This window comes from Portunus trituberculatus, chromosome 12, assembly GCF_017591435.1.
Source record: "Portunus trituberculatus isolate SZX2019 chromosome 12, ASM1759143v1, whole genome shotgun sequence".
NCBI classification, from domain to species: Eukaryota; Metazoa; Arthropoda; class Malacostraca; order Decapoda; family Portunidae; genus Portunus; species Portunus trituberculatus.
The window spans coordinates 7742339-7754838 of NC_059266.1; the positions used below are offsets into that span (position 1 = coordinate 7742339).

Genomic DNA, 12500 nt, shown 5'->3' on the forward strand with positions numbered 1-12500 from the left:
AGAGAGAGAGAGAGAGAGAGAGAGAGAGAGAGAGAGAGAGAGAGAGAGAATATTACAAACTTTTCGAATTCTTTAGTTTACCGTGACTGGAATGAACTCAAAAGAAAATTATATAAAATGAAATTCCGCTTAAAAGAAAGGAGGAGGAGGAGGAAATTAAAAAAAGGGAAGAGGTAAAGATTTTTTTTTCCCGAAAGTTACACAAAATCCTTTTTTTTTCTTAAATTCTAAAGTCTCTCTCTCTCTCTCTCTCTCTCTACGTTATCCTTTTTCTTTATTTATTTATGAGCTAAGTTTTATATATCACAGGCAGAATTCTTCCCATAATAATAATAATAATAATAATAATGCAGTAATAGTGGTGAAAATATATATTATGTATCTATTACTACACAGAATCCAATACTATATAGAGCAAAACATATGAATTAATTAGAGTTTTACTGCAATAACAATGAACATTACACTCTAAATTGTGAAAAGATAGTCACCGGACACACACACACACACACACTCTCTCTCTCTAATTCCTATCACCTTTATTATATTTCCTTGTAGTCTTAATCCTCTTACTCCCCTTCTTTCTCTTCCTCTTTTTCCATTTACAAACTTAATCTGCTTCTTCCTCCTCCTCCTTTTTTTTTTATTCTTCCTCTTTCCTGTTCCTCTTCCCTCTTTTTGTCTTTTTCTTATTCTTCCTCTTTCCTCCTCTTCCCTCTTTTTTTGTCTTCTTCCTCTTTTTTGTCTTGTTTTCCTTATTCTTCCTCTTTATTTCCTTTTCTAGATACTTAACTGGTTTCTTCAAATCTTCTTTATCCTCTTCTTTCTCTCTCCTCCTTCATATTTTGCCTCCGTCCTGACTGCCTCCTCTTTATTCATCTTCCTCTTCTTACTAAACTTCCTCTCCCTTATCTTTCTTTTTCCTCCTCATCTTTGCCGTTTCCTAATCTTCTCCTCTTTATTCTACTTATTTTCTTCTTCCTACTCTTCATCTTTTTCCTTCTCTTCACTTTCTCTTCTTGACAAAAACTTCCAAACCTTTCAAATCTTCCTCCTCTTCTTCACTTCCTGACTACCTCCTCTTTATTCTACTGATTTTCCTCTTCCTACTCTTCATTTCTCCTCCACTTCCTCTTCTTGAAAAAAAAACACTTCCTAATCTTTCAAATCTTCCTCCTCCTCTTCTTTTTACCTATTACTACTCTTCTTCCTTCATCCTCCTCTTTATTCTACTCATTTTCCTCTTCCTACTCTTCCTCTTCTTGAAAAAAAAAAACCTTCCTAACCTTTCAAATCTTCCTCCTCCTCTTCTCCTTTCTACCTCCTCCTCTTCTTCCTTCCTATCTCCTTTCTACCTCCTCTTCTTGACAAACTTCTTAGCCTCCTTCATCATCCTCCTGGTGTCCTCCTCATCCATGTCCTGGCTGGGCTCAGGGGCGGAGTCGGAGGATTCATCAGTGGGGGCGTAGTCATCTGAGCTGCCGTCGTCGAGGAAAGGGTCATCATAATCATAGTCATCATCGTCTCCATCGCCTTCCCCTGCCTGCTTCCCCTTCTGCTGCCGGGCTGGGGAGAAATGCATGTTTGTAATTTTTGTTATAGTTGTAGTTATTATCATTTCTCTCTTCTTTCTCCTCCCCCTGCTTGTTTCTCCCTCTCTGCTGTCGGGCTGGGAGGAAATGTATGTCCTTTTAATTTTTTGTCATAATTGTTGTCACTATTGTTCCTTTTTCCTACTTCTGCTGTGCTGGGGGAGAAATATATCTTTTTTTATTTTTATTTTGTCAGTCATAGATATTGTTGTTTCCTTTCTCATCCATCTGCTTGCTTTCCTTTCTGCTATTGGGCTGTGGATAAATTAATACACTTTTATTTTTTTTTTGTCACTTTCTCCCACGCCTGCTTGCTTTCCTTTCTGGTCTCAGGCTGTGGATAAATTAATACACTTTTATTTTTTGTAGCTCCTTTCTCCTTCCCCCTGCCTGCTTTCCTTTCTGCTGTCAGGCTGTGGAGAAAGTGCATACCTTTATATTTTTGTTATAATCATAGTCATCGTCACTCCTTTCTCCTTCTGCCGTGCTGTGGATATGTATCAATCATTGCATTTTCATTAACAACTAAATAAATCCAAGTAGGCAAATACACACACACACACACACACACACACACACACACACACACACACACACACACACACACACACACACACACACCGGTAGCTCAGTGGTTAGAGCGCAGATTTCACAAGCCAGAGGACCGGGGTTCGATTCCCCGGCCGGGTGGAGATATTTGGGTGTGTCTCCTTTCACGTGTAGATGCTGTTCACCTAGCAGTGAGTAGGTAAGGGATATAAATCGAGGAGTTGTGACCTTGTTGTCCCGGTGTGTGGTATGTGCCTGGTCTCAGGCCTATCTGAAGATCGGAAATAATGAGCTCTGAGCTCGTTCCGTAGGGTAACGTCTGGCTGTCTCGTCAGAGACTGCAGCAAATCAAACAGTGAAACACACACACAAGAATGGTTCCAGAATTTGAAGGGATGACATATGAGGAGAGACTAAAGGCTATGGATCTACCAACCCTGGAACAGAGAAGGGAGAAAGGGGATCTGATACAAGTTTATAAATTGATCAACGGAATGGACCAAGTGGATAATGAGAAACTGATCTTGAGAGAAGAATATGACATTAGAAGCACAAGATCGCATAGTAAAAAACTGAGGAAGGGAAGATGTCTGAGAGATGTTAAAAAATATAGTTTCCTGCAAAGATGTGTTGAGACTTGGAACAGTTTGAGTGAGGAAGTGGTGTCAGCAAAGAGTGTGCACAGTTTTAAAGAAAAATTGGATAAGTGTAGATATGGAGACGGGCCCACACGAGCGTAAAGCCCAGGCCCTGTAGAACAACAACTAGGCAAAACTAGGTAAATACACACACACACACACACACACACACACACACACACACACACACACACACACACACACACCAACCTAATCTAACCATATGGAGAAGATATATAGACAAGAGCTGGTATCACTGACGGAGGATGGAGACAGACAAACAAGAGGAAGGCATTCCAAAAAGATCATAAAAAGTCAGTGTCTGAGGAACATTAAGACGTTCAGTTTTCCACATAGGACGGTGGACATCTGGAACAGACTGAGTGAAGAGATTATAGCAGCAGAAAATGCGCATAAATTTAAGGAAAAGATGGATAAAAGTAGATATGGAGACAAGTCACTATGAGCCTCACTCGAACCCTGTAAAATAAAACTAGGTAAACACACACACACACACACACCTTTCCTCTTGGCTCTCCGCTGTGGCTGTGGGATTCTACCATGCCTGAAGTCCTTACGATGCTGTGAGTTCTTCCTGTAGCAGTCAACACCATACTCACACTATCATCACCATCATCACCATCATCAGAGTGGTAGTCTAAGTCCCCTGGGTGGGCCTCCTGCTGCCTGTGTGCTGGGTTTTTCCTATCAAGTGGGAGAGAAACACAGGGGTAAGTGAGTAAATGTGAAGTTATTGGGATTTTTTTTCAAGGATGCTTTTGAGTTCTAATAATGGTGTGGTGGGTTCTTGTGTTCTTGTGGAAGTTATTGGTGTTTTTATGTGTGTTTTAGTTGTTATTGGGATTTTGGTGTGTGTTTTGGATGGTTTTTTAAGTTATTGAGGTTTTTCGATGGTTTTAGAAGTGTGTGTTTTGGGGTGATTGTTATTGGAGTTTTAGTGTGTTTTTGGGTGATTGTTAATGTTTTTGTGGTTTTGGTGTATTTTTGGTGTTTTTTTAAGTTACTATTGGAATTTTTAAGTGTGTTTTTTGATGGTTGTGAAAGTTCTTGATGTTTTAGATGAAGTTGTGGTGATTCTTAAAGGTTTTTCATAATTGTAATGATAAAATTAATAAGTTCTAACAAAAGATATTGTTATTTTCATCTTTAAAGGAGTTCAGTGAGAGTTCAAGAGATTGTAGAGGAAATAATTATAATTTTTATGGATTTTTGTGAGATCAGTGATAGTTTGATAGACTGTGCAAATTGTTGTAGTTTTTCAAAGGTTTTTACAAGTTCAGCAATAGTTTAATAGACTTTTAGTGGAAATTATTGTAGTTTTCAAAGGTGAGGTGAGGTGAGGTGAGGTGAAGTTAGGTTAGGTTCGTTAATTCTGCGATAGGTTAATAGACTTTTAGTGGAAATTATTGTAGTTTTCAAAGGTTTTTATGAGTTCAGAGATAGTTAAATAGATTCTAGGAAAATTATTGTAGTTTTCAAAGGTTTTTACAAGTTGAGCGATAGTTTAATATACTTTTAGTGGAAAATATTGTAGTTTTCAAAAGTTTTCACGAGTCCAGAGATAGTTTAATAGATTCTAGAGGAAATTATTGTAGTTTTCAAAGTTTTTCATGAATTCAGCAATAGTTTAATTGACTTTTAGTGGAAATTATTGTAGTTTTCAGATGTTTTTACGAGTTCAGTGATAGTTTAATAGATTCTCAAGGAATTTAGAGTACTTTCCAAATGTGTTTATGATTCTGGTGGTTGGTTTCCAGAGGTCTATGATTCAAGTAGAGTCTGAGATACCTGGAGCCACACCTGCCCTGCCGTACCTGTAGCAGTTAGCCCCATACTGACACGATGGTCTGGGGCGTTTCCTGCCGGCGGTGGGGGCTGCTGGGGAGGCTGCTGAGGATGGGACACCTTGGGGGGGATTAGAACCATCATCACCTCCACCACCCCCTCCTCCAGCTGCTAACTCTTCCTTTTCTTCCTTCTTAGGTGTGGATTGGGGTGTAGTGGTGGTGGTGGTGGTGATGGTGGTGGTGGTGGTGGTAGTATCCTCATCATTACTATCATCACTCATTTGGTGGTGTATGCCTCCTCCTCCTCCTCCTCCTCCTCCTCCTCCTCCTCCTCCTCCTCCTCTTCCTTTCCCTGGTGAGGTCTGCTTCTGTGGCCGCTGTGGTGACTTCAGTGCCTTTAAGTCTCCGCCGCGCTGTGCAGTTCCCTTCCGCTGCCTCTTGGCCGCTATGTTGAGGCGGAACAGCTCCTCGTCTGCCTGGGGAACAGTGCAGGGAAACATTACACTGCCAGCCTTCCCTATCTATCATCTTTCAAGGTCCCACAGCTGTGATGAAAGGTCTCTCTAAGGACACACTTTGCTATAGTATTCCCAAGAGTACTTTTTATGATTCCTCTTGATATATTATCAAGAATACAAACACTTCTTTTCATAAATTTCTAACCTTAACCCCTTCAGTACCAGTCCGCATTTCTACCTTGAGATTTGTGCACAATTAGACCATTTTATTGACGTTAGCAAGGGTCTATGGAGATCAAAAGATTAATGGCCACAGTCTTCACTATTTTAACCACTTCAGTACTGGGACACATTTTTACCTGAGACTTATGTAAGATTTGACCGTTTCACTGACATTAGGAAGGGTCCATGGAGGTCAGAAAATTAATGGCCACAGTCTTCACTATTTTAACCCATTCAGTAATGGAACACATTTCTACCTTGAGATTTGTGTACAATTAGACCATTTTATTGACATTAGGAAAGGTCAATGGAGGTGTGAAGATTAATGGCTAGAGTCATCACTATTTTAATCCCCACATAAGTTTCTGAAGCTGTAAAATATCACCAAATAGTCACCAGAATGAATATGAAAACACGTCATGCTACTGAAGGGGTTAACTGTACAAAACACTAGCGTCACCACAGGGGTTCGCATTATTCACCTGTGCAGGGGCGGCGACAGTGGTGGTGGTGGCAACTGGGGTGGGGGTGGTGGCGTTTGCCCTGGGACGTCTCTTCCTACCCTTGGTGGTGGCTGTGGGGGGTGCAGTGGTGGTGTTGGGGGCAGGGGTGGCTGTGTTATGCTGCAGCCAACTAGGAAGGTTTCTGCCTCTCTTGTTGCTGGACTGGAAAAAAATAAATAGCTAAATAAATAAATAAAAAAAAATAATAAATAAATAAATAAATAAAATAAAACAAATAATAATGATAAAAAGATACTAATAAAAATAACACAATAAATAAATAGATAAATAAAGTAAAAAAAATGAGATGATCTTTCTACTCCAATACCAAAAGTTCATTAAGGTGTTAAGTTCATTTATTTATTCAGTATGTTTTTTCTTTTATAATTTACACTGTTCATCATTTTTTGTTATATATTTACTTTAAGCATTGTATTAATCAGAGAGAGAGAGAGAGAGAGAGAGAGAGAGAGAGAGAGAGAGAGAGAGAGAGAGAGAGAGAGAGAGAGAGAGAGAGAGAGAGAGAGAGAGAGAGAGAGAGCACCCTAACTACTCTCCTTACCTCCTCTTTCACTGATTTGGGAGAAGAAGGTTTGGAGGAAGTGGAAGAGGTGGAGGAAGGAGGAGGAGATGGAGGAGGAGACAAATTATTTCCTCCTCCTGTTTCTCCTTCACCATTTAATCTTCTCTCCTCTAATGTGGTGGTGGCGGTGGTGGTGGTGGTGGCAGTGGTGGTGTTCTGCAGTGTGTTACCATTCCACTTTCTCTCCACTTTGTCTTCCTCCTCTTCTTTCCTCCCTTTCACCCCACTTTCTTCCTCTCCTCTTCTTGTTTCCTCTTTATTTCTCTCCTCTTCTAATGTTTCTCTGCTGTCAACCTTATCTTCTTCCTCTTCTTTCCTCCTTTTCTCCTCATTTTCCTTCTCTCTTCTCTCCTCCTCCATCTTATTTTCCTTCTCTCCTCTTCTTTCATCATTATTTCTCTTCACCTCCATCCTATCTTCTACTTCTCTCTTTTCTTGATTTATCTCTTCCATCTTCTTATCTTTATCTTCCTTCTGCTCTTCCTCTTGTTTCCCAGCCAGTGTTTCCTCTTTGCTGACCACCGAGCTTGGAAGTTTTATCCTAAAGAGGCAAACATTATGAGTCTAGAAGAAATAATTGTTTTTAAGGATGTTTTCATGAATGCAGTGAAGTTTTAGTGTGTTTTCATGAATGCAGTGAAGTTTTGGTATGGATTATATATAAATTTGACAGACTCAGCTGATTCTAATAACTTAAATAAAATAAAATGGGAAAAAAAAGGAAAAAAGAAAGAAAAAGAAAACCATTTAACAGGGGAAAAATTGAAAGAAAAAAAGGAAAAGAAAAAAAATTGAACAGGAAAAAATTTGAAAAAGAAAAAATAAAGAAAGAAAAATTAAACTGGGGAAAAAATAAAATGGGAAAAAATAAGCAGGAAAGAAACTGAAAAGAAAAATCAAGAAAAAAAAAAATACACAGGAAAAATTGAAAAAAAAAAAAAAATAAATAAATAAATAGGAAAAAAAAGAAAAAAATATATACTGAAAGAAAAATAATATTTTTTTTTTAAATACAGAAAAAAATAACAAATAAATAAAAAGAGGGTAAAAAAAATTTAAGTCCACTCACATGTACCAAAACTTGTCGCGGAGGAAGCCAAACTGGTCGCCGTGAGAGAGAACCACAGAGCTGCCCACCGTCACCTCCTCCACCGCTCCACCACCCACCATGGCAAATGTCGGGGCTTGGTGCACCTGTTGGATAGAGTGATGGGGGTTTTCAAGGGTGCTTTCATGGTTCTAGTGGAAGTTCTTGAAGTTACTAAGGGTTTTCAAGGGTATTTTTCATGTTTTTAAAGAAGTTAGGGTTTTCCAGTGTTTTTATGGTTTTAATGGAAGTTTAATTGAGTGCAATGGAAGTTTTGATTTTGCTGGGGGTTTTCAAGGGTGTTTTACATGGTTCTAGTGGAAGTTGTTAGGGACTTCAAGGGTGTTTTACATGGTTCTAGTGGAAGTTTTTCAAGTTGTTGGGGTTTTCAAGGGCATTTTCATAATTCTAGTGAAATTGTTAGGGTTTTCAAGAGTGTTTTGGTGGTTTCAATGGAAGTTTTTGAAGTTGTTCGGGTTTTCAAAGGTATTTTTCCTTACAAACTTGCTAACATTTGTCGGACCACATGAATTCCTTCGCTGGGCCACGGGTCATAGTTTGCCCACACCTGATCTAAACCTAACCTAACTTAATTTAACTTATTGAAGACCTAACCTAACTTAATATATCTTGATCTTAAGCTAATCCATCTTAACTTAACCTAACCTAGCCTATCCTAAACTTTAAGTCAGAAATACTCAATGCAGTGTTAAGTGAATGAACAAGGAGACTCATCATGGTACTCAGCCTAATGTAACCTATGAGCCAGGCCTGAACCTAACCAATTTGGCACCCCAGGCAAGATTTTAGGTGGTGCCCCTCTTGCATCACAGTAAATTCCACTGCTGGTGTACATACTCACAAGAAATTGAGTAGCTCTATCTTGGACATTCTTTTATTTCACGAGAGCAATTGCCCCATCAAAAGACATAATACCAACTAGTTTTAAGAATAGTGGAAGTTACATTTTTTTTCTTCCCCCTTTAGTGCCGCCCCCTACATGGATGGCACCATTAGCATTTGCCTATAGTGCCTCTGCCACGGGCCGGCCCTGCTAAGACCTAATCTAACTTATCTTAAACCTAACTTACCTTCATGTATCTTAATGTATCTTAACGTAACCCATTCAATTTACCCTAACCTATCCCAAACCTAACCTAACTAATTTATCTCAAGCTAACCTAACCTAACCTAACCCAAACCTAACTAATTTGTCCTAACCTAACCTAACCTAACTAATTTCTCAAGCTAACCAAACCTAACCTATTCCTAACCTAACTAATTAATCTCAAGTTAACCTAACCTAATATTTATCCTAAGCTAACCTAACCTAACCTAACCTTACTATTTTTTTTCCCACCTAACTTAACCAATTTTTTTTTTAACCTAACCTAACCTAACTTAACTTAAGACAAACACATACCGCAGTGAGCAGCAGCCCAGAGTCATCCCAGTCCAGGTAGGCATGCCGGCGTGACACTCTCTTGTCCCCACACTGCCGAGGGAGAGAGGGAGAGGGTGGGGTGTGAGCAGGGAGGAATGGATTGGGAGAGTGGGAATAGGAGGGGCTGGGAGGGGGCATGGATGAAGATGGGATGTACAGGGGTTAATGGTGGTAGTATAGGGGGGTGTGTGTGTGTGTGTGTGTGTGTGTGTGTTTATCTAATGGTAGTATACGCAACAAATTTTTCTCATTGTACCTTTCAACACACACACACACACACCTTGAGTAATGACCCCCTGCCGAGCACCAGGGGGAGGGTCACCTGGGCACCAAGGTCACCAAGCAGAGTGCCCTCACCACCGCCATCACCACCTGGAGCCACAACGCGCATCAAACTCACACTCATCGCCTTCGCAACGTGTCTTGGTGTGTGGTGACCTGGAAATATGTTAATGGCACCTTTTTTTCTCCTTTTTCTTTTATTCACATATTCTATCCTAAAAAATAAATGACGATGGTGAAGAAAATGAATGGTGAAAATAAAAATGGTGCAGAAAAACAATGGTGAGACTTTGAATGATGTGTTTTGTGGTGACAAGGAAATATAACGATAATGGTGAATTTTTTCTGTATTCACCTAACCTAACCTAAAAAAAATAACGATGGTGAAGAAAACGGACTATGAGACTTCGAATGGATATAGTTTGTAATGACCTTGAAGAAATAATAATGGTGATTTTGTTTTTTTCTAATCCATGTATTCTAACCTAACCTAACCTAAGAAAAATAATGATGGTGAAGAAAATGGATGGTGAAATTTTGAAGCGATGTATTTTATGGTAACCTTCAAAAATAGTAATGGCGATTTTTTTTTTTTCATCTAAATCCACGTACTGTAATGTAACTTAACCTAATAAATAATGTGAGTGAAGAAAACGGATTGTGAGACTTTCAAGACAAGCATTTTTCTAACCTAACCTAACCTAACCTAATGGAAAGAACACACACATATAATAATAATAATAATAATAATAATAGTATACAAACATCAAGCTTAACACTCAGAAATTAGCAAGGTTAGGTTAAGTTAGGTTAGGTAAGGTAAGGTTAGGTAAGGAGAGGAGAGGTTAGGTTAGGTTAAGTAAGGTATGGTAAGGTTAGGTTAGGTTAGGTAAGGTTAGGTAAGGTAGGGTACATTTAGGTTAGGTTAGGTTAGGTTAGGGTACATTGCATTACATTAGACTACATTACACTGCATTAGGGTACATAACACAACAAAAAAGAAAAGAAACAGAAGCAATACGTTACATCAGGGTACATAACACTACATTAGGGTACCTTATACTACATTAGGGTACATAACAAGAAAAACCCAACAAACTTCACCCAAGAATCTAAAACTTCACATCGGCGCCATAACTCACACAAATTGCGTCACATTACCACACCACCTCATTACACCACTTTACCTGCATGTCACCTCTAATTACCCACCTGTACCGCTAATTACAGGCAGGAGCAGTGTTTGGGGGCAGCCTGACACTCACTGGCATGCACAGATAAGGATAACAAGTAAGATAAGTTTAGGGTGGGTAGGAATACAATTTTTAACCCCACACAGAGCTAAAACTTCATTAATTACGCCTTATTTAACTCATTTCTATCCATTTTACGAAGACTCTACATGAAACTGACATATTTCTTACCTGTATATTTATTAGAGAGGAGAAATGGGCATATTTTTCCTCGCTTTTCCCTCGTATATAGCTCTCAATCTTCCTCCTCTTGTCTCTTTCTCTCTCTTTAGCAGTTTTTCCTCTTGTTTTCCTCTTGGTCCCTCTTTCGTGCCGTGTCTTGTCTTATATCCTCTTATAAGCGTGCCAGTGGTAGTTACTCATGTTATCTTGTTGGGGGTTTCCATAGTGTGTGTGTGTGTGTGAGAGAGTGAGAGGGGGGCGGGGCGGGGCGGGGCGTTTTGGCGGGAGAGCTGCCAGTATGAACTATGTATTAAGTTTGATGTTCATTTTTTTTTTTTTTTATTCAAGTTCTCTAAGTGTGTTAAAAGTATTAATGTTGTGTTCAGCTTGTTGTTTATACAGAGGGTTTCCATGGAGAGAGAGAGAGAGAGAGAGAGAGGTGGGGGGATTAAAAAAAAAAAATCGAGGCAAAAAGTAAAGGGCTAAAAAGAAAAAAAGTGGAGGCAAAGAGGAGAAGAGGAGGATTAAAAATAAGTGGAGGAAAGGAGAAGAAGATAAAAAAAAAAGTGAAAGTAAGGAAAAGAAGAAGAGTGAAAAAAATAACCGTGGAGATAAATAGGAGAGGAAGATTGAGAAAAGGAAAAGAAAAGAAAAACAAAAACGAAAAAGAAAAGTAGAAACAATATATATAAGTAACCCCTTAAAACTCATCTTCCAACATACTAGTGACTAATAGATGGCAGCACCACCACCCTCCACTAAAGTAGCGCACACATCTCCCTCCTTACATTCCCAGTGCTCACTACTCAGTACTCACTTGACTTCAGTGTGTGAATGGCAACGAGAAGGGGAGGACGTGTCGCCCGCACCTCCCGGACAATTACGTTACATATGACAAATATTTCGAGTAGGCGAATTTAACGAGAGTGAACGACAAGTGCACGCCGCGAGCCACGAGCGGGGCCGTGTGGGAGTGCTGGAGTCACCTGGCACCAAGGAATATGACGTGATAAAGGGGCAGATTGCATTGTTGTCCTTGAGAAATGGCGAGGCTTGAAGGGCAGCCATGGGTGAAGGCCCCTATTATTTTCCTCTTTGCGGCCCTCCACCTGTGTTCCGCCGGCTGCCCCTCCGTCTGCAGCTGCCTAGGGGCCATCGTCGACTGCTCCAGCACGGGCATCAAGGAAGTCCCTCAGGATCTCCCGGAATGGGTGGAAGAATTGTGAGTTTTCAAGTGGTTCGTGTCCCAATGGGGTCTGCTGCGCTGGGTTGGGCTGGAAATTGGGCGGGTTTCTCGATTTCATTATTTTAGTATATTTTCTCATTAATCTGTGGTTTAGTTCGTAGTTTATTGTTATCTTTTTATTTATTTATGTTATTTATTGTTTTTCATAGTGGATTTTGCTGTATAATTTGATGTTTATTAGTTTTATTTGAGTTTCTTGTGCCATTCCGCGGTTTTCTGTCACATTTGGGCGTTTTTTTGTCTATTTTTTCATTTATTTCTGCTCATTTGTGTCTCAGTGGCGAGAATTATGTATTTATTTGTGGGTTACCTTCAATTTTGGTGATATTTTATTATTTCATTGTTATTCCATTTGTTTATTTACTTTTTTTCAGATCATTTACTTCTTAGTCATGTGTGTGTGTGTGTGTGTGTGTGTGTGTGTGTGTGTGTGTGTGTGTGTGTGTGTTACGAGGAGTGTTTGGACGAGAGAGAGGCTGTTTGGATCTTATGACAAAACAGAAAGAGAGAGAGAGAGAGAGATTTGAACTATTGTGTCATTCCTTAACCTGATATTCTCTCTCTCTCTCTCTCTCTCTCTCTCTCTCTCTCTCTCTCTCTCTCTCTCTCTCTCTCTCTCTCTCTGTATTTATTGTTTTATTCTCTCTTTATCATGTTTTATTTATTTATTGTA

The 12500-nt window shown here is 39.5% G+C and overlaps 2 protein-coding genes across 2 annotated transcripts in view; one reads left to right on the forward strand and one right to left on the reverse strand.

Moving 5' to 3' along the window:
- Positions 1 to 356: 356 nt before the first annotated feature.
- LOC123502625 (calponin homology domain-containing protein DDB_G0272472-like) lies at positions 357 to 10853 on the reverse strand. The gene is given in 11 exon segments (XM_045251789.1): positions 357 to 1566; positions 3301 to 3402; positions 3405 to 3484; positions 4615 to 4832; positions 4908 to 5063; positions 5750 to 5932; positions 6333 to 6894; positions 7423 to 7547; positions 8864 to 8935; positions 9165 to 9322; positions 10591 to 10853. Coding segments are annotated over 10 exon segments (1839 nt in total). The 5' UTR covers positions 9291 to 9322; positions 10591 to 10853; the 3' UTR covers positions 357 to 1351.
- A 544-nt stretch (positions 10854 to 11397) lies between these two features.
- The window catches only part of LOC123502687 (leucine-rich repeats and immunoglobulin-like domains protein 1), a 34869-nt gene continuing 33766 nt past the window's right edge, over positions 11398 to 12500 (forward strand). Inside the window, 1 exon segment of the mRNA XM_045251869.1 lies at positions 11398 to 11803. Within this exon segment, the coding sequence (XP_045107804.1) occupies positions 11625 to 11803 (179 nt within the window). The 5' untranslated portion in view covers positions 11398 to 11624.